Source organism: Bidens hawaiensis, unplaced genomic scaffold, assembly GCF_021521415.1.
Source record: "Bidens hawaiensis isolate Kalapana, Puna unplaced genomic scaffold, B.hawaiensis_p1.1 tig00038476_1, whole genome shotgun sequence".
Taxonomy (NCBI): domain Eukaryota; kingdom Viridiplantae; phylum Streptophyta; class Magnoliopsida; order Asterales; family Asteraceae; genus Bidens; species Bidens hawaiensis.
Genome location: NW_027496743.1, coordinates 1 through 27,630, shown reverse-complemented (window position 1 = coordinate 27,630; position 27,630 = coordinate 1). Strand labels below are relative to the sequence as shown.

The 27,630-nt window shown below is 34.5% G+C and overlaps 1 protein-coding gene and 1 pseudogene across 1 annotated transcript; both read left to right on the top strand.

The window, feature by feature from the left end:
• The first annotated feature begins 1,493 nt into the window (after nucleotides 1-1,493).
• LOC143590323 (BURP domain-containing protein 3 pseudogene) lies at nucleotides 1,494-2,460 on the top strand (annotated as a pseudogene).
• Nucleotides 2,461-19,680: 17,220 nt separating this feature from the next.
• Nucleotides 19,681-27,626, top strand: LOC143590328 (pentatricopeptide repeat-containing protein At3g59040-like; the record flags this gene model as incomplete). Its single annotated transcript, XM_077070839.1, has 3 exons — nucleotides 19,681-19,839; nucleotides 26,745-27,057; nucleotides 27,513-27,626. Coding segments are annotated over exons 1-3 (495 nt in total), but the record flags the coding sequence as incomplete, so codon positions are not given.
• Nucleotides 27,627-27,630: the final 4 nt, after the last annotated feature.

Genomic DNA, 27,630 nt, shown 5'->3' with positions numbered 1-27,630 from the left:
TTCGTTGTGGGTTATATAAAGATAGAAATACAACATGAGTAGTAGTAGTTAATTGATACGTGTAAATATTATACAGTTAGCCGTGCACAGCTCAAGAAGGGAATAACGATTAACGGAGAGCGTAACAGGATTCAGGTGAGTTTCTAGCCCCACTTCTGTGTTATGTTTTCGGGTCTGTGTGCATACTCGATATGTTTGTTAATACACTTATCCTAAGTGATAAGTGTATGCCTTATGTGAATAATGTGAAATGTATGAATGATTGCTTGATGGTACGTGAACGATCTTCGGATATTGCACGTACTGTCAGGTTGTAGTGTTACGTATAAGGTAAGTATAATGTATTTGCTTATATGTACGAATGCGATAAAGTTAACAAACGAAGGAAAGGCATGGTTGTATGGTAACGAAGAGGGACCAGACCCTAATAATATCTGTGATGTTAGGGACCAGACCCTTATAATATCTGTGATGTTAGGGACCAGACCCTTATAATATCTATGATGTTAGGGACCAGACCCTTATAATATCCGTGATGTTAGGGACCAGACCCTTATAATATCCGTGATGTCAGGGACCAGACCCTTATAATATCTGTGATGTCAGGGACCAGACCCTTATAATATCTGTGAGGTTATAGGGCGAAAGGCTCTTTAAAACGTATGATTATGTATGTAAAGAAAGTATGAAGGTAAGAATGAAAGTATATGCACTTATGTGTGTATGAAAGAAAGTTAAGAGGTTAAGTATGAAATGTAAGAAGGTATTGTATGAGTATGTGATTAACTAGAACTCACTCAGCGTAGCTGACTTTTAGTATGCACGCAGGTGAGTAGAATGAGGCAGGTAGCTTGAGGAGGACACATGGCAGAGTTGGACGAAGCTGGCATCTGAAGATTTTGCTATGATGTTTTATTTTAAAAGACTATGTTTTGTTTTTAAATGACTATGAATGCTCGATAAGACAAGAATTATGGTTATGGAATGTAATGGTTTGAATGTTTTTAATGTTCCGCGAATGTTTTAATTAACTATGATATTTAGAACTGCGTTTATGAGTAAATCCAACACGAAAGTAGGGCTACCGGTAACGGGGCCTTACAAGTTAAGGGGGGTGGATTGTGACATCCCACATCGGTTGGGAAGGAGAACTAAGCCTTCTTTATAAGGAGGTGGATACCTTCCCCATCATAACGCGTTTTGGGCGCTTAATGGTAGTGGATGAGAGGAGAATTCCACAGTAAAGCGTGCTCAGGTGGGAGAAGTATGAGGATGGGTGACCACCTGGGCAACCAAAAGCAAATCCGTGAGGCGATGGTGGTACGTCCCGGCCAAAGCGGACAATATTATGGGCAGTGGTAGCTGGGTTGTTACAAATGGTATCAAAGCCAGGGCCGGACCGGTGGTGCCAGGTCCCGCGAGGACGCTGGACCCCTTAGGGGGGTGGATTGTGACATCCCACATCGGTTGGGAAGGAGAACTAAGCCTATTGATCAGCCTGAACAAACCTACTCATATGTTGCATCCCAAGATGAGCTAAAAGGTCATCACAGACAATTTTCCGAGTATGCTACATCCAAGAATCAAGTAAAAGATCATCATGCACAAGTTTCTTATGTTTCATCCATGAATCATCATCCAAAAGAAAACCTGATCGCGACCTTATTATTCCTTGAAAAAGACTTGCAACAAGGTGAAGAAATGAAGTTACATTTCTTGAAAAACTACGAAAACATTGCCTTTTTACCCAGACAAATATCTGATTCGATACCCTTTTCGTCAAAAGATCTTCCGGAAATCTACAGTAGGTTTTCGGTTCAACCTGACTCAGTGGACGCCAAAATCATGAAGCATACACTTAACTTATGCGAGTACAAGGCCATTAAAGGCGAGGAAAGAACTTGTGTAACTTCATTAGAATCCATGGTCGATTTCAGTACTTCACAATTAGGTAAAAGGGTGAAGGCACTTTCTACCAAGGTGAACGCTAAAGATACTCCGTCACAAATGTACAAAATTGAGTCGGTCAGAATGCTCGCACCAAGTGAAGCTGTAATTTGCCATATGCAAAACTACGTGTATGCTGTCTTTTATTGCCACATAACAGGTGGTACTCGATCGCATGCGGTGTCTTTGGAGGGTGCAGATGGTACCAAAGTGAAATCTGTGGCGATTTGCCATAACGACACCTCAAATTGGAACCCGAAATATTTGGCATTTGAAGTGCTTAAAGTGAAACCAGGAAGTGTTCCAATTTGCCATTTCCTACCTGAAGAGCATATTCTTTGGGTTCCATATTAATAGAAAAACACCAGCCATGTATATATGTGTGATTGTGTTTGCTACAAGCATCGTATGGTGAGTGAAGGTAGTAGTGCTCCTTATTGCAACTTTCCTTATGTTTGGGTATTGCATGTATGTTTCAGTATTTGTGATGAAATAAAACTACCTTCTTAATTACTTACATTGGTTTATACATATGTTTAATGTAAAATTCAAGCAAGATCATCTAATGCCCACTTATGCACGTGGGCAAATATATTTACTTGGTTTCTAGTCACTTAAAAGTAATTATAAGTTTCTGACATACATTAAGTTTCAGTAACATATTAGTTTGATTAATTAAAAACTAATTTAGTAAAATTAAACAGAGTTAAGAGCTTAAACGTAATTGAAAAAAAAGGGAAATCTCAATGGTCTGGTTGTAAAAAAGAACTTCTTAGACAAAAGTCTTATAATTGACCAAACCCAAAATGATTTTGGAACGTTAGTAAAAAAAAAGAACATTTTAAAGTTGCAAAAAATATTGGATAGTCTTCAAATATCAAAAGAGTCCAGTTTACAATTAGTTACACAAATGGTACATATGGTTTGATAATATTACTACTTTGCTCCTCAAGTTTTAAAAAACAACTTCTTTAAATAAATTGTTTCCACTAACGTAACGCCACTGATCCCTATTATCATATCCCTACGGTGCATGACAGTTAAGGATCTTATTTAAGTGAGTGCAGTGGCGGACCCAGGATATTTTGCCAATGGGGTCCCATATTTTCGGTGTTCAAATTTTTCGGGTCGGTCGTTGTTTAGGTCGGGTCGAGGCGAATAACATAATAAAAAACAATATCATAATAAAACTTTCTTTTCAATCATCACTACCTGAACGGGTCAAAATGGGTCGGGTTGACACATAAACACTTTGTTTTCCCTTTCTTAAACATTTTTGAGATAGAACCTAGATCCACCCTTTCATAAGCATGTGTTGAAAACCATTAACTTAAACTAGTGAAAAATAAAACTGATATTTTAAAGTGTTTGAATGTTTCTAAAGAAAACCATGCATAAAGTTGAAAACAATGATATGTATTTTAGAGGTGTTTGAATGTTTCCAAAGTTATCATTGCAACATTAGCAATCAAATGATTGATTAACACTAAAAATTAACACAAAAAACCAAAAACTGAGCCTTGTAAGACTTGAACCCATGACCTTTCAAAGATAAAACAAGGGACTTTCCACCAGACCACATCAACATTAATAGTATGGGTTCCAAGTATTAAATCTTATGGGGTCCTCAAAAAATTTAATATACCGCTTCTAATAAATTTTTAAAAAACATTGGTGTCCCGGGACCCCGATCCACACTATGTGGGTCCGCCCATGTTGATAGCCGAAAGACAAGGGTGCATGCACCAATCGGTCGGTGTCCCGATGGTTGAGTGTTATATGTCTTATGTCCAAGGCTTGATGCAAAACTACTATCGAGCCGGGGGTCTCACCGGAAGCAGCCTCTCTATCCCTATGGGGTAGAGGTAAGGCTGTCTACATCTTACCCTCCTCAGACCCTACCATAGCTTTGCTATTGGTGAGATATACTGATGATGATGATGATGATGATGATGATGATGATGATGATGAAATATTCTTCTCAAGCGCTACATAAGGATATCTATTAATAAGCTACACACTCATAACCGAAACGTATTAAGCTTGGTCATCCTAACTTAAATGATATAATAAAATTGTAAACTAAAAGATTAACTTTGGTTAACATAGCCAATATTCTAGACTTAACTGTTTTCCACATTTTTATGTACATACAGTAGTCTACCATTTGAAAAAAATTCTTTTTTGTCTATGCAGAATGGGACGACACAAACGAAAAGGGTTATGACTTCACGGACAATGACCCGATGAATATCCAGCTGAAAGATCATCCTTACTCATACGTTGCATCCACGAACCAGCTAAACGATTATCCAGAAGCTAAGTTATTTTTCTTGGGAAGCGACTTGCATCAAGGCGGAGAGTTAAAGCTACATTTCACAAAAGAAAACCAAAAAACCGCATTTTTACCAAAAGAGCTCTCCGATTCGATACCCTTTTCGTCTAAAGATCTTCCAGAAATCTACAACACGTTCTCAGTTAAACCTGACTCGGTGGAAACCAAAATATTAAAGCAAACACTTAACTTTTGCGAGCTCAAACCCATTTCGGGCGAGGAAGTATATTGTGCAACTTCATTAGAAAACATGGTCGGTTTTAGTACTGCCAAATTAGCAGGTGAAAATGTGAAAGGGTTTCAATTGAGGTGAATGATAAAGAAAGTACCCCCTCACAAAAATACAGGATTGGGTTGGTCAAAAAGCTTGCGGTAGATAAAGCTGTGGTTTGTCATAAACAAAACTACGCATATGCTGTTTTTTATTGTCACGTTAACGTAGGTACCCGATCGTATGAGGTTTCTTTGGTGGGTGAGGATGGTACCAAAGCAAAAGCTGTGGCGGTTTGCGATATGGCTACGTCTCCGGTTTGCCATTTCCTACCTGAAGATCATGTTCTTTGGGTTCCTTATTAATAAATGTAGCTTGTATGGGTGTGTTTTAAGAATATGTAAGGCTTGGTCATGGTGCTACTTACTGAAGTTAAAATTATGTTTGGGTGTATTATGAGTAGTTATAACTAAATAAAACAGCCTTCTTAATAATGTGTATATCTATATATTTTTAACCATTATTAATGTTTAATGGGAGGGGTTTTGGGAGCTCTTGAGTTTAAGTCCCACAATCGACAAAAAATAATCATTCAAACAGAAATAAAATGTTCAATTATAGCAAGACCAGCTCTTTGCCTCCTTATATTAATCTCAACTCAGTATAAAATCTAGCTAGAGTCTAAGATGACTTAAACTAATATAATTCTTGTTCAAAGCTGATTCTAGTGCCAATATGAAACCCCAAAATAAAAAACATGCATCTAGTAACTCAAACAATCGTCCATAAACTAATACAAAGTACCCGTTAATCTCTATAACATTGTATATTGGTATCATATTTTCTTAAAACCTTAATGTTGTATATAAGCGTACACATGTTTACATATTGTGAAGTGGACACTTCGTATTTCGACAACAGTAAAAAATATGAACGTGTGATACATATACCGAGTAAAATTACTCATATATATATTCATATCATGCATTCTTCAACCATAAGGATGTTTAGTCGATGTACGAATGAAACAATAGAAACAAGATATACACTACTAGAAAATAGACCTTTAATGACACGCCAATCATGACACACAGTAATTGTAATTGTATGACGTGTAAAAACCGCGTGTCTTTGCCTCCTTATATTAATCTCAACTCAGTATAAAATCTAGCTAGAGTCTAAGATGACTTAAACTAATATAATTCTTGTTCAAAGCTGATTCTAGTGCCAATATGAAACCCCAAAATAAAAAACATGCATCTAGTAACTCAAACAATCGTCCATAAACTAATACAAAGTACCCGTTAATCTCTATAACATTGTATATTGGTATCATATTTTCTTAAAACCTTAATGTTGTATATAAGCGTACACATGTTTACATATTGTGAAGTGGACACTTCGTATTTCGACAACAGTAAAAAATATGAACGTGTGATACATATACCGAGTAAAATTACTCATATATATATTCATATCATGCATTCTTCAACCATAAGGATGTTTAGTCGATGTACGAATGAAACAATAGAAACAAGATATACACTACTAGAAAATAGACCTTTAATGACACGCCAATCATGACACACAGTAATTGTAATTGTATGACGTGTAAAAACCGCGTGTCACTAAATATTGTCATCTTTTATCAAAATTTGAAGAAATGAAGACACGCATTTGCTTGTCATTGTTTTATTGTCATAAAAGGTCTAAAAAAAGCAAGGGCTACACTTTTAAGTGTGTGTCATTTTTAAGTGTCACTTTTTTATTTTGGTTAAAAAAACAAAGTAAAAATATCCTCTCTCATCTCATCGACCACTTAATTTCTAGGGCTAACTCTTATGTTAAATCATCATCTATCTCTCGTAACCTAATTCCATATCTATCATCATCGATCGCTCAATCTGATTCACTGCTCTGATTCACGACTCTGATTCACGGCTCTGGCTCTGGATTTAAGGATTTGCATACCTGTTAGGAAGAATCGAATACCTGTCATCAATCCTGCAACCAAACAAATCGTAGGTATAATATATTATAATATATATATTTATATATATAAACACACACACTCTCACATACTTTAATTACTTGTCTGTGTTATTTGTAGTTATTTGCCCTAATTTTATACACTAATGAGTTTCGATTGAGTTACGAGTTGGACACGTGTACTGATTAACCGACTTTTGTGTAACGGATTCATTTTGTTAGGTTAAGTTGTTGATCATTAAGTCTCTAGTTTAAGATTTGCATTTGTTTATTATTTTCTGTGATGGACTGATGACACTGATCGATGTTAATTTGTGTAGTTTACTGTTATGTTTATTATGTTTATGATTTTTGAAGTGATTTTAGAAGGTAGTTTGTTGTGAAAATCAGATAATATGTTTATGTAATCTAACATCTAGGGCTTGAAAAATTTGACATCTACAGTTCGACTACAACACCAATGGCTGAAGTGATAGCCATGCCAGTGGACACCGTGACCGGTGACCATAAACCCGACGTCAATATCAATGAAACTACATCACCACCACCGCCGCCTCCTTAGCGACGTTACGACCATGATTATAGAAGAACCGATAACAGAGACATTGATCAAATACCTACATGTCGTTCCGATTACTACGAACATCGTAATTGTTCGCCTCACAAGCGGCGTGGTGGACACTCTCCGCCTCCATTTAAGCGGTATCGAAGGGACGATGGGCGCCGTGGTAGTCCTCCTGATAGAAGGTTTGTTAATAGCTTTTTATTGTTTTTATTTTATTGTTTGACATGATACATGAAGCGGATTTCGTAATAATTGATTTGTTTTTATGACAGTTAATTAGGGTTGTGCATTGTTAGGATCGGCTATTAGCCTAAACCGAAACCGAAAGTCTTCTGTTAGTCTATTTTATTAATCAGTCGGTTTTCATTTAAAATGTTCGGGTTAGTTGGCTAGTTTCGGTTGATAACTAAAATTAAACTTGGCTTAAAATGTTTGTTTAGAAATACATGAAATGAAGGTATGGATAGATATAGATACCTATCTATACCAAAATAATTGATTGTGTTTGTGAAGCTGATTTACGAAACCGAAGTCATCGATTATTCTTCGGTTACAGTCAAATGGTGATTCCTGCCAGTCTGCTTCACTGATTTGAAGTTAAGCTGTGTTTCTTCTAGAGACTACTTAAGAGACGGATCATGAAGCACCTTACACTAAGTTTTTCTTTGCATTTTGATATTTATAACTTTAATATTACATGCACTATCTGCTGCAGAGTAGGGATGAGCATGGTACCGGACCGGTACCGACCGGTCCCGATCCCGAAAATCCCTAATTCTTGGTACCAGTCCCGATCCCGAAAATCCCTAATTCTTGGTACCGGTCCCGGTACCGAAATATTCGGTTCGGTACCGGTATGGTACCGGGACGGTACCGGGATTATACCGGTACCGGAGGTAAAAAATCGGGAAATACCGGTACCGTACCGATCCCGAAACTTAAAACTTTGGTACTGATTCGGTACCGACGGTACCAAATCGGTACTGGTATCAGTACCAATCGATACCGATCCCGATTTTGCTCATCCCTACTGCAGAGTGCATACACACTTCTACTGTTTGTGTGAAATTGTGACCAATGATATGTGATGTAGGTTTTATAAAGAGTAGTATCTATGTGCCACTATTTGTTATGACAATGGTTTTAATCTTGGTAGTTTGAATCATATAATTCAAAGATTGATATTTTTTTTTATATTTTTAGGGGTCATTAATTTCGTAATTGTTTATGCTACAACACAAATGGTCAAATGCTTTACACTGTAGGTACATGGTGTTTTGGGAACAAGTTAGTAACTATAGGTACAACTATACAAGTGAAAGGTCAACTGTACAAGTGAAAGGTGTAAATTAGCAAGTGATAATATAATGTCAAATTCGGATTTTGAACCATCCAAATTGAAATCGAGATCCAAGTTTTATTAGTTTTATTATTTGTTTGACTAAATTTGGTTTTTATTCTTTTTTTAGAAATCATTGGGTGCTGGGCGTACTACACATGAAAACAATGACTTGCTATTACCTTGATTCTAGGAATTGTTAATTTGCAGTTGCAGCAAATTATTAATGGGTAAGTTATAAAATTATGGAAACATTATGTTTTAGTATTTGATATATTTCTTAACATTTTTGTAGTGCAATGAACTTGTACGGGTACACAAAGTGGTGGATCGAGGGTAAAACTCAATTGGGTCAATGCTAGGGTGAATCTATGTTACGATGAATATTTGTTATGTATTGTGGCTACTTTATGTTAAAGTTCATGAAAGAGATATTTGATGAAGGAATTGAAATACTAGTCAACGACAATGTAAGTATAGCAGCTTTTTATATTTTCATTATTGTATCAGTTTAGTAAATTTATGACCCGTAGGTTTAAGTTATATTGTTAAGGTTGACTTTTTATGGTCAAGCTGATGATTAATGCTGATCAATATGTGACATTTAGTTAGGAACTTTTTTCCCTAAACCTAGATAAATAAGTCTCCATAACCGGTTAGGAACTTAGGATATGAAGTTATTATGTTATGTGATTAATAAAACTTAGTATTTCTGCTGTAATTAGACTCAATTCGCTTATGCTATTGATCTTGTACAGTTGTCGTATTGTATATGCTAGATCAGGTTATCAAGTTGCTTAATGGAATCCGTGATTGACCACTTGTTTTAACATATCATTTGAACTTTATGTTTAACTAATCTAAATTTTTTCTCAGGTTGGGGGATGGAATAATGAATGCACGGATGCTGATATTGATGGAATTCGTGAAGAATGGTCGAATCTTGTGGCATCCTTTAATTACCAATGAATGTTCGTATCGATGTTAATGAAATGTTAACTTTGAAATATTGTTAATTTTGAATGTTTGCTAGTATGTTATATTATATGGAATGGATTATTTTGTTATATATGAATTTTAATTTTATTATTAGACGTTAATTGTCATTATTTAATGTGGAAATTATGAATCTGCCAAAAAAAATCTTTTTTTATAATACTTAAAACCATGACACGCAAACGAGTGTCAAAAAAAAAGATGTCAATAATGCGTGTCATAAAAAGATGACACACAAATTTACGTCATCTATTCTTTATGACATGGCCTTCCTTGCCACGTGATAGCGTGTCATCTACCCCTTTAATGACGCACATAGCGTGTCATTAAAGGTCTATTTTAACGTCTAATTAGATCGGGTAATCATTCAAATTAAGAACGGAAGCTCGTTGCTTTTTCTTTCCCTATAATCAAAATGAAATTAATTGAAGCCATGGGGCTCTATCCATTTATTAATTCGACCCAACTTAAAATTGACTTCTATTTGCCCCTTTGAATAATTTAAACGAAGGCTTTGTCTTGAGCCGGAAAGAATAAAATATTCTCAGAACTCTTAATTGATACGACATGCTATTTTTTCCATTCATTCCCTTTGAGGATCAGTCGTGGTCTTCCAAACTTTACCGATTGTATGGACGAATCCTTCGCTTCATCTAAATGTGTAAAAGATCCTAGCCGCACTTAAAGTAGTGATATATTGGACGAAAACGCCAGTCATAGTCATACGGTACAAGATCATGGATATAAAACGTTGCCAAAAACCACCAAATTTGAAATTGAAAAACATAACATCATAAGAACCACTATTGATGAGTGGTTCAGCCGTGGATGTCTTAGTGAAATTATTGAGTCAAAATTTTAAATTCTCTTGTTCACAAAGGATATAAGTGATTGGTGTTTAATTAATTGAACTTTGAAATCAATTAAATATATCTATCTTATACATTTAGTTAAAAAAATATTTTTAGTAAACTAAATGAAAGTATTATTAAATATATCAAGGTTATAGTAATTAACTGATAGAAATAATAAAAACTTGTACAAAATATAAAATTAAATTGATCAAGTTTTATTAAAACCCGAGATAGGGAGGATGTATAAAAGACTTGTAAGATATTCCTCAAAAATTGTAAAGAGAAACTATATATATAAGGCGACGTTTATGTGACTGAAGTACTAAACCTTAAAAGTTAATTACATTATATTGTCTGTTAATTAATATTGTAATTTAAAAGTTTGTGTCATTATACCAACAATTATTACATATATACATATGAAACTGATTTATAACAAGGAAACAAGTTGGTTGAGTGGTTATGTGTGATGTAGTTAAAGCTTGTTAAAAGGTTGCATTAGTCGGGCCTATGGGTCATCTTTTATTGCTCTCATTCCTAAGATTAAAGACCTTGCAGGTCTTAACGATTTTAGGCCGATTGCGTTGGTTGGGGTGATAAAAAAGGTCATTTTCAAAACAAGTTCGTAATTAGATTATTTCAGACTCTCAATCAGCCTTCCTTAAGGAAAAATTCATATTGGACGGTCATTGTGAATGAAATACTATCACGGGTTAATAAAAAGAAGAATAGTTCGTTTTTCTTCAAGATCGACTTCGAAAAGGCATACGACAACGTGAACGGGGACTTCTTAATTTCTGTTATGTCTCAAATGGGGTTTTCAGATTAGTGGTGCACTGGTGCATTTGGATTAAAGGTTTCTTTCATTGGCGAGATCTTCAGTGTTAGTCAACGGGCCTTCGAGTTCCAATGCTACAAAGGGATGAGACTAGGAGATCCATTGTCGCATTTCTTATTTCTTATAGTAATGGAAGCTCTTTCGGGTATGCTCTATAAAGCTAAAGAATTGGGGTTTTTGAAGGGGATTGTTTGAAGGGGGTTCAAATATCTCCAACTTTCTTTACACTGACAACACGATGCTTTTAGGTGAATGGTCATTTCCTAACTTCAAAAATATTGTTCATCTCTTCTGGTGCTTCTTTTGTGCTCAGGCCTAAAGATTAACTGTCAAAAATCTTTCCTTCTTGGAGAGAATGTTTCTGACTTTGACATAACAAATATGACTAAGGTTTTATTTTAATCTTTAGGCCTGAACACAAAAAGAATGAGACTTTTCATGATATCATTATTTTAGCTTGTTGGTGCATATGGAAGTCCCGTAATGAGAAGCTTTTCAAAGGTAAAAAGACGAATGTGGATGACATTATTTGTGACATTAGGTCCTCTAGCTTTCTTTGATACAAGTATCAAGTTTCAGAGCGATAACTTGGTCCAATTGGTGTAAATTGTTTTTTATATAGTTGTTTTGTTTGTTCTTGCCTTCCTCCAAATTTGTGGAGGTTGGTTGTGGTTTCCACACTTGTTTATAAAAGTTCACAGTAAAAAAAAGTTAAAGCTTGTTAGCGGTTTAAGAGTTTGATTAAATCTCTACAAATAGAACAACTTTGATTCTTAAACAAATTAATAATTAATTCCAATGAGAGTTGTCCCGAAGAATTAAATCGATTTTCATCACCACGCTCCCATCACAAGTTCACATCGTACGGATTTAATAGCGTCAAATCATAGATATTTCACAAAGGAAAATAACAGTGACCAAATATTTATTTACTTTTAAGACAGAAAATAACCCCATTGATTTATTAATTCAACTACTTTGATGCCCATGTTTTACATGAGTAATTGATGAAAATTTCAAATTTTAAATAAAATCCAATCAACAACATGATCATATATTGTTAATACAATTTACATTAAAATTACATAACTAAGATTACATAATTATATTACAAATAAGTAAAACATTCCTTGTACTCTACATTTTTTATTGTATTGGTCGGTATACATTGTTTATCAAAAATCAAAATCTTTAGTAAATGTCTGCTAGTAACTCTTGATGGGATAACATATAGGTCTGCTTATAACTCTTCCGTGTGACAAGAAAGGTTCTTCAAATACATACCAACCATATATAAATGATAATGTATCAATGAAACTAACAAAAAAAATATTTATACACATAAAATATCATACATTTTAATCAATTAATATAATATCATTTGAGATCATTTGCTTATAGTTATCCATAAATCATTATTGTCCCAAAAACCAAATTACCTAAACTTTGATTAGATAATCATCTTTAGAATCTTTAGAATTTGAAATTGATTTGATCAAGATAAATTTGTTGTCATTAATATTCAATGTATGACAAATTTTTAATTGATTTTATATTTTACATTTAACAATTGTATAATCAAGCAACATATATAACCAAAAATTAAAATATAACAAAATGATTTGTTTCATTTCATATGAATGCAAATGTCAGAAAAATGACAAAGAAAGACTAACCTTAAAGCATGGTCAAATCACAGTGATTATTCTAAGTTAGTAGAATATTAGAAGATTTAAAGTTGCATAAAGAGAATGAAGTGATTCTTATCTATAATACTTGAAAGTATTGGATTGGAAATGTTTAAATGTTGAATACTAATTTCGTGTTATTAGCTAATATTATGGGAAGTTATTGGAATATTTAGCAAATCGATATATATATATTTAACAACTTATAGAAAAAAACAAAGATTTCGGATTTTATGGAAGCATGGTAAATGACTTTTAACCGGATTAACTATTTATTTTTTAAAAAAGTTAATGTGGAAATGGAATATCCTTAAATATAATGAGAAACATAATTAAGTTACAAATAATAAATAATAAAAAATAAAAATATTATATATATTTCTATTAAGTTACATAATAATTAAGATGTGTGAATCTTAATGAGTTTTATAAATTTAATAAAAAGTTATAACTGTGATTTTATTTTTAAATTGCGTATAACTTTATTATTTTGAATATAAACCATAATAAACACTTAAATTTTGTACTAACCAACAAGTAAAACTAACATAACCCAGTCCGATGTATTTTGTCACATCCCAACTTAAGGCGGAAATGTCGTGGCGCGAACGGATTGCCACAGCTCTCAAGGTACTATCATGAAATTATAAAGCGACAATATCTAATTAATTTATTTATTATCAAACAGCATTTAAATACAATAAAAATAAATAAAATTACAAATACAAAACCAACTATTCTTGTATATGTTTATTATCCTAAAGTCATCTCTACGTGAGCTTCAGTTCGAAAAGCAATTCAAATCTATAACCTGCAAATGCGTACAAAATATATATTTGTCAACAACACATGTTGAGTGGGTAGACTACCAGTTTTGACACAAAAAAAAATGATAATATATAATGATATAAATGAATGAATAAAAATAGGCAAACTGTTATCTGTGAGTATAAACAATGAAATCGTTAAGCAAGTAATGAGTGTCAGTAAAACAATTGCCAATGCGATCGGGCTCCGGCCACTACGACGGTCGTATGATCATAATATAATGAGATTATGTTGGACCTCTCCGAATGCGATTCAAGTAAGCAAGTATGAAAATAGCAAGTAACAAGTAGTCATTCAATTGATACACAACACAAAGATCACAGTTTGCGTTTGAGAAAAAATAAGATAAATAATTTGATAAATGGTACTCAAGTGTCCCCAAAACATTTGAAAACAAATAAAATAAGGGAGTGATTACTCACCTGATTAGATGAACGAAATACGAATATGGATGTGAGAAAAGTAAACCCTTCGGGATATACCGTCAAGGATTCCTAGTTAAATGATATGAATTTAATTATAAACAATATAAAATACTTTAATTAAATACTTAAATAATTTAATTAATATAACATATACTTGAAATAATAAAATCAGAATTAAATAAAATAATTTAATTAAATATAAAGTGAGACTTACTTTTAATTATTTGAATAAGTAAGATACTAATATAAATAAATAGATAATCATAATAAATATAATATGTAATAAGATGTAAATAAATATTTTGTATAAACATTTTAAGAAGAATCTACTAAATACGTTTATATAATATCTCTCTCTCTCTCTCTATATATATATAACAGATTTATAAAGACGTTAAATGATGAGAAAACACCAATAACGGTGTCGGGTTTTTAAGTAAAACACGATGATTTATTATTATTTAATATTTGCTTATAATGCATGCATGCATACATACATATACATACACACACACACACACGAAAACTTATACACGAGATTGATTTAGGATAACGTTGTCTTTATAGGTGTCAGTTTTATAAAATAAAGTTTACTTGATGTTTAATATTAATTAAAAACCATTTATACATATAAAATAGCAAAAAGAATAAATAAAAAAAAGGGTGGGGCTGGCCAGGCTCGAACCTGAGCTGATGGCCGGCTCACCAAACACACAAACACCTCTAGCCAACTGAGCTATGTGATCAGTTGCTTATAAACTGAAATTAATACCTTAAATACAATACTGACAAAACCCCCCCAAATATTTATAAACCCTAGATTCTGCAATTGTTCAATCTGATCTACGGTTGTTGAATTAAGGTTAGGGTTAATGCTAAGCGCTGAAAAACAACCAATACTCATGTAACATCCCAAAAATTTTGATCCAAATATGACAAGCTAATAAAAGTAAAGGGATTAAAATAAAAAAATTTTGATTTATTAACCCTTCGCGATACGCGACGGGCATAGCCAAGGAGACATACCGATACGCGATAGGAACATCACAGAAAACCCAAAAAGGGCGGTGTCGCGATACGCTACGGCTCAAGACATTAAGCCATCGCGATACGCGATGACTAGGATAACAGGGAAGTGACACATGTACGCCACGTGTCAACACGTGGCATAGGGTGTCTTAGAAAATGACACGTGTCCGCCACGTGGCAGAGGTTGCTTAATAAAGTGACACGTGTCCGCCACGTGGCGATACGTGGCACTCTCTGAGTAACATGTGTCATCGCGATACGCGATGACCAATAGAAAGGTTCCATCGCGTAGCGCGATGGGACCGGATTTCAACTATAAATAGGAGGACATCGGCTCATTCATTTACACACCAAAATCCCACTCTCTCTAGAAACTTTCTCTCTCTACCTCGATTTCCGTGCCACCGACCCGACAATTATAATTTCATAATCCGTACCATATACCAACGACACCTTGAAGTTCGTATCGACAATCCCAACGACCGGCACACCTCGTTTTGCGTGCTGACCTTGTAACACGTAACGACCTCGTTTTGCGTGCCGACTTCGTAACGCATGGCGACCTCGTAAACCGCGCCGACCCGACGTCCCGCCTCAAAGTACGTACACGACCCGGCGACCCCCGAACGTTGCCTCGATTTGCGTGCAAGGGAATTGTTGATCAAGATTCTCAATATACGTGCAAACGTCGAAGTGCTGCCCGAGAATCTAGAAAATAATAAGCTAAGCAAGGTAGGAGTTCTGTCCAAATAAAATATTATTATCTCAAGGCTTAGACCCTAGTCATGGATATAGCCTGGACCTTGATCAAATCAAAAGATAACAATTAAATAAGAATTTTTTTATATAAATATATAAACAAAAGTAATAACTAAAATGTAATTTCTTTATAATTAAGAAATATAAGTATTCACAAACATGAGGATATTGTTAAAATAATAATTTTTCAAGAGTAAGAAAGATAAGCTTTACCTACAACAAGTATAGTAAAAAATAGTGTTTCTTAATAATTAAGAAACAAAAGGCTTAACATATAAAGGTTATAGATAAATGAAGTTTCTTCTTGAAGAAGAAAGATATCATTAACATTTCTTCTTGAAGAAGAAACAAAGTACATGACTGGCAAATAAAGAGAAAGGAATTCATCTCCAAAGTATTTTATAAGCAAATGATCAATCAAGGTTTAAGCTATCAAAACCAGACTAAAGGTCTTTAGCCGGATTAAAAGACGATCCGGGTATTTATATAAACCAATTTTATTATAGGTCAATCATTCAATCATTCATTCATTCACAAAGGTTTTCAAACGAGATCACCACATCATTCAGAATAGATAGTCACAGGTGAATACGTTAAACCTTTTTCAGTCAAGATAAACGGGTTGTTTATCTTAAACAAAGACAGTCAATTAAAGATTTATGGGATTACGTGATCCCTATTAAAATACAAGATAGAAAATAAAAACAAACTCAAACCGAGTACACATATGTCTGGATCCAAACATAATTAATCTAGTATACTAGTCAAGGCTACGCGGCCGCAGACTAGAGATCATAATATAAGTTCAACAATGGGCATCAGTTCCCAATGGGCGTCAGTTCCCAATGGCGCCGGTACCCAATAGGCATCAGTTCCCGGAGAACCGTAATTGTGTGTGTATGGCAAGTGGTACAAATCCCAGAAATAAGAGACTTTTCTACTGAGGATGTTTCAGAAAACTATCTTGTCAGTCAAAGAAATATTTATAAAATGTTTTTAGAATCAACGATTCACCAGCATATCGCTGACGTATTCCCCCCCCCCACCCCAAATATTACCGGAAATAAAGTTAGCACAAGTAGCATGGAATTATAGCCAACTCATGGAGATAGATGCTCGCAAGGTAGAGATGGCTCAATATTTTAAATTATTAAAATATTGCAAACATATTTAAACAAGTTTTATAAAATCAAACAAGGTTTATAAATCAAACCCTCGAATATCTATTATTCGAGAAGCTTTCTATTAAATCAAATATTTTATTATATTTACAAATAAACTAATGTTTCAAAATATAAACTAATATTTTATTATAAACTAAAGACTTCCGCTAAAACTCTGATAAAATTTCAAAACAGGTACCAACTATTGGTCACACGCCTAGGCCCTAAGTGAGGGTGTGACAACTCATATATAAATTACCAGTTATCGTTGCGAATTGATGGTCAACAGGGGATGAGAAGCTAGCGGCCAATCTTGATCTTGTTCGTCGAGTGCGGGGTGTTATTATTCAATTAAACATAGGGTTAGGTTCGCGACGGGTATAAAATGTTGAGGATGATTTTAATTGCAATATCATGTTTGTTAACGTGTATATAGATTATCAAACAATGTCGGCCAAACAAATAATAACTATGGACGCGTTTTGATTAAATTAACAAAATTAAAAACGTCGGTGTGCCGAGTAAGGAAGTAAAATCATATATTGATTCAGTTTCCATACTAATCTACGAGAATTGAGGCGCAAGACATGATTTGGGTAAACGATATTGGGTCAAAAACGGGTTCGGGTTAGATAAATGGGTTATCAATCTGGGTTATAATATCACATTTGCTATTTAGTCCATGAACTTTAAATATGGGTACAAAATGAGTTAAAAACTTAAGTTTAGGGTAAATTGTGTATATAATTGAAAGTTATATTTAAATATTAATTAAATATGGTAAAAAATAATAATAATAAAATAGTATTAGTTAAAACTTTCCGAAAACAAAAACGGGTCGGGAATTGGTAATTAATAAGTTAAGCGAGAACCCGAGTTGTTACATATTTGTATAAAAATAAAATTAATAAGTTAATATAATATTGAAATTATGTAAATAACTGATGAAAACGAAAACGATAATAGTGGAATGAGATTGAAATTTTTTTTTGGTTTAACGTTTTGAATGTTTTTAGTTAAGTATTTTGTCTTATAAGGCATATTAAATTAAATATATTTAAATGTATAGAAAAGTATAAATCATGCCATAAAATATATATTCCTGAAGAATGTTGGTATGAGTTATAAAAGAAAATATTGAAAACTAAATATGGATCTTCTTATTGTTAAAATTATTTATGCTACACAAAAAAGTCATATAAATAATTGGCAAATAGTTCATATAGTAAATCGTTATACATGTGGATTATAATTATAATGTTCAAGATATATATAACATGTATTCTCCTTATTTGCAATATTTATATAAAATGTTTAGTGAAAATTAAGAAAAATACACATTTTCATGAGTTCAAATGCATATGAGAAAATTCTAAATCTAAATTTGAAACCAATTTTATATAAAAAATTATGCACTGCTGCTCGAATCCCAGTTTAAAAACAATTTGTAGTTCAGAAATCAAATTCTTCGACGATGATGCAATCTTTATTTTCATTAATTTGCAATTATCTGTGACTTTAAAATTTTATTCTAGCATGCCTGCAATTTCAATTTTGATATTTCCTTATTTTCTTATTTCACAATTAATGTTAATGAATGAATCTATTAGAAATTACATTTAATAAAAATTGAAAAGACTTAACAGATAATGAGCATATATTAAAATGGGCTGAGAAAAATGGATGATGGCTAAGAGAATGACAAATGAGAAGAATGAGTAGTCTTTTACTAAAATAGTTAGAAGTTAGATTCAAAACTTTTAGTTTACTATATAAACATTTTTTTAATAAACTTTTTCAAACTATATAATTTTTTTTTATTTTCATTCATATATTTGAGTAATAAAGTTTTAATAATCTTAAATATATATAAACGAAACCTCCATATTTTCTCTCAAACCACCAGACTGCTTTATTTGTAAATGGTGGTTTCTCATTTATTTGACCCGAATTTACGAGTATGGGTCTCACCAACCCAAATAGCCATTAGACGGGTTATAACATCTCATTATATTAAAAATTAATCTTACCAGATATTTTTTGATATGAAAATATGATAAAATAGGGATATACTAAAAATTAATATCTGCTTATTTTTAAAAAAATATATTATTTATAGTTATGAAACAATTTTATAGTAAAAAAAGAAGCGGGTCATGGGTATCATCAAACCCATATAACTTTTAAACGGATTATAACATCTCATTTATTTATGAAACTCTTTCATCATTAAACCCTAAGTATATTATTAATTTCCTTACAATAAATAAAACTAAAATACAAAAAAAATATATCAATATTAGAAACGTAAAATGTAAAACAAATCTCGTAATTAAACCCCAATTTAATTTCTCAATACTGATTTAGTTACATCAACGATTCTTTTTTTCTTTCAAGTTTAACTTAAATGAAAAGTTACACAAAATAATATCCAAATTATAACAAATGAACATAAACGAATAAATATAAAAATTAAGCCGATAATTCATTCAACGTTTTATTAAAAAATAAACATAATCCAACATAAATTAATCAAAATAGGTTCAATTATATTATTATCTTCTTACGATAAATAAACTAAAACTCAAAGAAAATACGTCATAGTATTAGAAACGAAAAATTTATATAAACCCTGTAATACGGGGGATAAAAATTAAAAACTACTCAATAAATAAAATTGAGAATTGAGATATTGGTTTGATAATTGATAAACATAAACCCCTGTCTAAAACCTTATCTCAATTCAATTCAATCATCCAACCCAACCACCGGCGATACACGGTGTCTCCGGCGACCACAACCACCATGGCGGCTTCACTGTCTCACACTCTCTCCATTCCTCGTACTCGTCACTCTTCAGTTTCACACTTCAAGTCAGTAAAAATTATTCCTTTTAATTTAGTTTAATACAGTTTTGTGAAAATTTAGGCTTATTAGAGTATGTGTACTTATACGCTCAATTGTATCATTTCATGTTATTAGGTTATGTACTCTATTTGAACATGCTTTTTGTAATTGTTAACAAAAAGGATGTAATTATGTGCTATTAATTAGGGATGCAAATCGCTCATGAGCTACTCGAAAAGCTCCAATCGAGCCAGCCTCTTGTCTATATAATTTTTATTTAATATATATATTTATTGTAATAGTCATTGTATGTAAACTTGCAAAGTTATGATTAAAATATTAAGTAGTATATATATTATGTTACATATAATAATAAGTATAAACGAGCTTGTTTTGAGAATTTGAGATGGTTTGAACATGTGAAGAGAAGACATACGCTGCCGCCTGTTAGAGGGGAGGAGGGGTAAAGGCCGACCCCAATTGACTTGGGATGAGAGGATTAGGCATGATTTGATAGACTGTCACCTCTCCGAGGACATGGTTGAGGATAAGAATTATTGGAGACGTAGAATTAAGGTTAAAGACTTTTAGGGGAAATTTATAGTTCTTGGTTAAAAATGGGTACTAGGGACTTGGGCTCAACCATTTCTTTAGGGCTAAATGATATATTATTGTAATATTTTTTTTAATTATTATTTTATTTCCGATTATTCATCACTATCATCACTATAATTATTTATCTTTTTATTACTACGACTATTGCTGCTATTATTATTGTTATTATTATTATTATTACTATTACCCTTTATTATTATTATTATATTATTTTATTTTATTCTATTTTTTATTTTTTTCTCTTTTCTTCTGCATAGAGGTGTAGCCGTTGAACGTGGCATTTCTTTTATTCGGTTTTATACACATGGTTTTGAGCTGGGGGACTCTCTAGAAGCAACCTCTTTATTTTTCGAGATAAAGGTAAGGTTTGCCTACATCCCACCCTCCCCAGACCCTGCTGATAGCTTCGCTATAGGTGGGATTTTTTACTGGGTATGTTTGTTGTTGTTTTTGAGCTTGTTTTGACTTACCAGAGTATGAGTCCTTTTTTTGAAGCACGGGCTCGGTTCGTTTTACGTTTACAAATTAAGTTCATATAGGTTTTTAATTGCTTTTTATATTTTGAGAAAAACCTTAATCTAGCCTAAGTTTGGCTCAAGCTCTTGTAGCCAAAGCTCGGTTGTGCTGTGTGAAATCAGTACATCGAAGTGCAAAAGAGGTAAAACTTAAAAATAGACTAGGCGTGTTAAGGATTGATGAGCCTAAACGAGGTTCCCATACAAGGCACAAGCTCAGGCTCGATAACTAAACAAGATTTATATGAGGCTCGAAAAACTCGAATCGATTTAAGCTTTTTATTGATCTGATCTCAAGTAGCTCAGGAGGGCTCGACTAGTTTGCATGCCTAAATTGATTTTTTTAGTTCTCTGGTTTATTAGAACGAAATAGCTCTAACTATGGTGAGTTATTAGTCATTCTATACAAAAAGGATATCTGTATTTCGATGAATAAGATAATATCATGATTGGCTACATTTTGAGAAATGTGATACAAGCTGACCTTTGAAACATAGTTATTAAAAGCGAGCGCTTTTTGCGCTTAAGCGCATTTAAAGCGTCAGACGCATTAATTGCGATTTGCATGCCACAGACATTTAAATTGCATTCATTGTTTCCCAAACCTCCCCATGCATATTAAATACCATTTAAAAACTTCATATTCTCTAGGAGTCCCTAAGGCTATCAGGTGTGGATGCCTGATTGCCGCTGAAAAGATGACGTGGAGAGCGGTGCCGGCGGTGTTCACCACACCGTGCTATTTGGGGCCGTCCGGCGGCGAGAATGTTGTTGAAAAATCACCGCTCAAAATACCGCTCAAAATCCTCACCTCCTTTGTTTTTATTTAGGTTTCTCTCCTCGTCCCACTTCCAAATCACACCTCTCTTCTTCTTCATTCACTGTTCTTCCTCCTCCTTCACCTCTGTAGCCATCGCCGCCGTGCCGAAACAAGGATGGGGTTGGGTTGGGTTCGATTGCAGAGATAATGAAGAGATTGGGAGAAGATGTGTTTGCGTTGCAAAAACATGGGCGGAGAATGTTAGGATTAAACGCACACACGAAACTGAACACACACACGAAAGCAGTAAACGAACACGAGGATTTAACATGGTTCGGTCTAAACTGACCTACGTCCACGGGTGGCAACTAGGTATATCTTTATTGAGTGACCAATATTACAAGTACATAATGTTGTTTATATAGAGACTGAACTAGGGTTAGTAAATTATTATGCAAGAAATCTAAACCGGGCCGGGCTTGGGCCCGACCGCCCACACCCGTCTCCTCTTTTGACTTCATATAATAAACCGGGCCAACAAGGCCTACGAACCCAACAATCTCCCACTCGGAGGCCTTGAGTACTCTCGTCTGCACTCATGATTGTACTTCTGTAATCTGAACATTAAACTTCTTCTAGTTGCCACCGCCTTCTCATCAATTAACCTGAAGGCCCGTTGAAGCTCCCCGGAGCTCCAACACGTCAGTCACGGCTGAAACTGCCCCTGACCCATTCTCTGTCCCTACCGGCTCCCACTGTAACGAACTACCGGATCCTGAGATAACGTGAGAACAAACACTCTCCATATTCAGCAAGTAATTCATTGGAGAGACTTTTACAGCTGGAATACTGGTTTTCTTAATCCACTGTCGACCTGGAACTGTAACTGAAACACGACCTGTGCTCCCACTGTCAGGATGTCCCCCAACTGATTTAACCTTCCTAGCTCGTTCATCCTGAATCTTCACTTTGGCTCTGGGTTTGTTACTTGCAAAACGAACCTTCTTCTGCCCACGAGATTCTGTGAACCGGACTTTGTCTTTCACCAAAACTGGATCCACTCCTTTCGGTGACATATCGACCATATACAACGAACCCATTTTCTTGCCACGAGCAACCACGAGATTCCCTTTGACTACTTTCCACTGCCCATTCCCGAACTTAACATCGTGCCCCTGGTCATCCAACTGCCCAACTGAAATCAAACGTTTCTTCAAACTTGGAATAACCCTCACGTCTTTCAAAGTCCAAGAAGTACCGGCTGAAGTTATCAAATCAACGTCTCCTATACCCGTAACCTCTAAAATATCATCATTCGCTAGTCGAACCTTTCCAAAATCCCCAAATTTAAGATTCTTCATCGTTTCACTACAGTGAGTGGCATGAAACGATGCACCAGAATCCATCACCCAAGCATCAACGCTACTCTCAACACTACAAACCAAAGCCTCATCACTACTGACCCCGTCATCTGTGTCGTCTTCTGTAACGTTCACCTCTTTCTTACCATTCGGACACTGATTCCTGAAGTGTCCTTTCTCTTTACAACCCCAATATTCAATATCTTTACGAGTCTTAGACTGACTCCTCTTCCTGCTCCCACTGCCTTGCTGTTTTCCCCTACCTCTACCTTCTGTGACTAGCATATTGCCTGATGATTCACCTGAACTTCTGCGTCTTGAATCTTCTCCCAGAATCAGATCTCGAATCCCATCGAAAGTAATATTTGTAGACGAACTACAAACTGCAGTCACTGTTTGCGACCAACTGTCGGGCAAAGAGGATAATAACAAGAGGCCTTGAACTTCATCATCAAACTTAATGTCAACTGACACTAAGCGGGACAAGATCGAATTAAGATTATTGATATGAGTTGTAACTGACCCACCCTCTTTCATTCTTGTTGTCACTAGCTCTCGGATAATATGGACTTTATTCGCTGCCGAAGGCTTCTCATACATGTTGGATAGCGCCTCCATCATACCACGTGTTGTGGTTTCTTTCATGATGTTAAACGCCACATCTTCCGACAACGACAAAGTAATACAAGCCCTAGCTTTCTTGTCTAACTTCTTCCAATCTGCTTCTGACAACTTTTCTGGTTTTTCATCCTCAAGCACTACATCCAAGTCTTTCTGACAAAGTAGTGCCTCAATCTGCATCTTCCACCAACCAAACTTCTGTCCGTCAAACTTCTGTATCGAAACTTTTCCGTCTTCTGCCATGACAATGACTAAAACGAAAAACTGGATAAAACAGAGACAAACACAGCAATCGCACGGGCCTGAACTTAACAACTGTTCTACTGAACTCTGTTAAAAAATCAACCTATTTATACGCAGCGGAATATCGAACTGAAAATCAGAAACTAAAACTTTAAACTGAAACGATAAAACCTGACAAACGCGGTTGGCACTGGTTCTCCGTTTCTTTAACGCTTCTTCTGACTTAAAACTGTTCTTCAACGAAAAATAGGATCTTGATTCAACTATTCTTGACTCGTACTTTGCAAAATAGAATCTCGACCCTTGCTTAAATGGATCTCGGGCCCAACAAAATAAACAAGCTAGACCCTCTCAAAAAATTAAACAATCTGGATAAAGTTGGTGGCCATTGAACTCCCTTGTCAACAAAAATAATATTGTTTTTCCTTGTCTTTTCCTAGTCTGGCATGAATCTCAAGAGAAAAATAATAATACAAACCCTTCTTTTCTTCTCTGTTCAAACGCCACTAGCGGAAACAAAAGAGACAACCTGGAATCGAACAATACGATGCTTACAGCTTTCAAACGGAACCAACAAAAAAAAACGCAGATCGCGCGGGCTGGGTTTAGTAGCGGCGAAACGACGGCGGAAACCCTAACGGCGATCGGAAAACCGTAGGCGGCGGCGGAACCCTAGCGCAGTAGGGTGGCGGCGGCTGGATGGTTTGGCGGCGACTCGGCTGGTTCCCGTGTTTTTCGTGTGATCTCGAACCTAAGCTCTAGATACCACTTGTTAGGATTAAACGCACACACGAAACTGAACACACACACGAAAGCAGTAAACGAACACGAGGATTTAACGTGGTTCGGTCTAAACTGACCTACGTCCACGGGTGGCAACTAGGTATATCTTTATTGAGTGACCAATATTACAAGTACATAATGTTGTTTATATAGAGACTGAACTAGGGTTAGTAAATTATTATGCAAGAAATCTAAACCGGGCCGGGCTTGGGCCCGACCGCCCACACCCGTCTCCTCTTTTGACTTCATATAATAAACCGGGCCAACAAGGCCTACGAACCCAACAGAGAAGACGATGTTGTATTGTTGAGAAATGGTGGAGATGGATGTAGTGTTTAATTGGATTATTATTATTATTATTATTATTATTATTATTATTATAAATTCCCTATATCAATAATTTATTTTTACTATATAATTATTAGTTAGATAAATATTTGTAATTAACTAGTTATATAGATCATAGTCACATAAATCGCTCACAGACCCACGAATTTCGTATTGGTACGTTGTGTACCCAATCGCAATTCGCCGGCATTCCGGTCGCCGGAGAATTCGCGAATTCAAATTCCGGTACGTTTCGATCCCTAAAAACCTAAATCGCGATTTTGAATCTGAAGGCCGTTGCTCTAATTGAACAATAAATCGAGTATCCCAATTTCTGGTACGTCGGACCAAAGCAATTGGCGGGTTTCTATAATTCGATTCTTCCTTGTTTGGCCGGAATTCTGGAACATCGCTTCTGGAATGTCGCTCCAAACCAATCAGAACCTGCTACTTGCCGGAAAGAGGAAGAAGGAAGAGACCGACGGGAAGATGGGAGGCAGCTGATATGTAATTTTAGGGTTTAAAAAGTTTTGATAATTTAATACTTAACCCAATACTCTATCATTCTTTACATTTAGTCCCTAAAGTTTATAAACTTTTACATAAAGCCTATTACAAATGTAAAATTAGTTTGTGTATTCAAACAATTAACCCCCTCTATTACCACTAGTTTACGTTTGATCATTAAACTTATATATTTATACATAAAAAGCATTAAAATAAATTTATAATATATATAAATTATAAATAGCTAGTTATTTATTTGGTGCATCGAACCGAACTACATGGTACACCGTACCGGTTCGTACCAAAATGAGCCTACCCCCCTCCGTACCAAATTCGTCTAGCCTAGCGAACCGCGTACCCGAACCGCGTACCCGTACCGGAGTGTACCGCGATTTATGTGACTATGATATAGATATGTTAACTTTAAATTAGTTTTAGTTATATAAACATTATTATTTTATTTAAAAAGGGAGAGAAGTGATGAATTGGTAAATTGGTAACCATTTCCTTGATGTTATGAAAGAGATTGAAGTGGAGTGGGGTATGACGTGGCGCTGACGTGGCGTTGCAAAATGAGAAGTAAAATGACATCCATACCGTATAGTCTAAAACTTCATTTAATAACCTGTTCCATGCGTATTAAAAACCATTTTGGTTTTTCTATGTTTTGGTTTTGGTTTTTCTAATTATTATAATGTACTTGGTACTACTTCATGTTTTGTATTTTGGTTTTTGTTTGTTTTATAAACTATTTGAAGAATGAATGTATGTGTTCTTCATAAGATGTCTATTTAAGTTAAATTATTGGTTTTTTTAATGTGCGATTTTTTTTTAAATCGGGCGCTTTTTTGGCGCTTATCGCCTGGGCGCTAGACCCAGACTCAACGCTTTCAATTGCTTATCGCATTTGATAACTATGCTTTGAAATCAAGCTGATCTGTTTTCAACTTTAAAACTGAATGAAATTTTAACCTTTTGAGTAAAATTAAATTTTAAATTTCGACCTTTTTACAGAGTTAGTAAAGAATTGTTGGTCATAGGCTTGAATTCGATTAAATGAGATGCATCATTTTGTTAAATTTATTGGAAGTCTTAATCATGATACGCATGTGGATATATGCATATATGAAAAAAATGTGATGCATCTGATTTTGGAAAAGAGTTAATACAATATATATTAACACGCTTTAATACTCTAGTGAGCAGATTCTTGGTGTATATCGCTTTGATGTCAACTTCAATCGACAAAAACAAGCAAAAGTGATATGTCAAGGTATGTTGGCACCCAGAAAGTTCATGCAGAAAAGAAAAAAGGTTGAAGAATTTAAGGATGATGCTGACGAGGCAGATCAAAAGAACTGGAGAAAGATGATGAATGAAATCGATGAGGTGGGGTCCGCGGTTTCCGTGCTCAGAACACGAAGAACCAAGAACCAACCTCTTCCAAAAGACCTAGTTTTGGGAACATTAGTTAGATTTAAGCAGCAAAAGAAATGGAATATTGTTGCAGAGGTACAATGCCTGAATGCCAATAAATATATGCTTCTAAAAGTCAAAAGATTCAGTTTTGACTTTTCCTCATAGGTTACGGGCAGGTTGGGTAACATAAACACTGTTTACGTCAAAATTGTTAAATCTTTTGGTATGCGTTGGGTTGACTTAAAACATTCTTGTCCAAAGTTTTAATTCTTTTATGAATAACTCGCATGTTAAATATGATTACAAAAGAATGTATTTATCCAATTATATATTTTTATTATAAAATTAGAATTTTTTTTGCATTAAATTTACTCTTTGGCTGGATTTTGACACATTTGGCCCTTTTTTTTAAGCTAATATATGTGGTTTTATCCATATGACCAGTTAGAGATAAACAACCTGATTCAAGCCATTCATAAGTCAAATGGGATTATTAAGCATTTAAACCATTGGATTAATAATTAGGTTTGATATTCTTACTTTTGTAGATACTTGAGTGGCTTAGAACTCAGCATTGGTGGAATTTTAATGAAATGGATGCTTTGATGCTAATAACTGCTTATGGAAAACAAGAGGATTTTAATAAAGCCGAACGGGTTTTTAGCT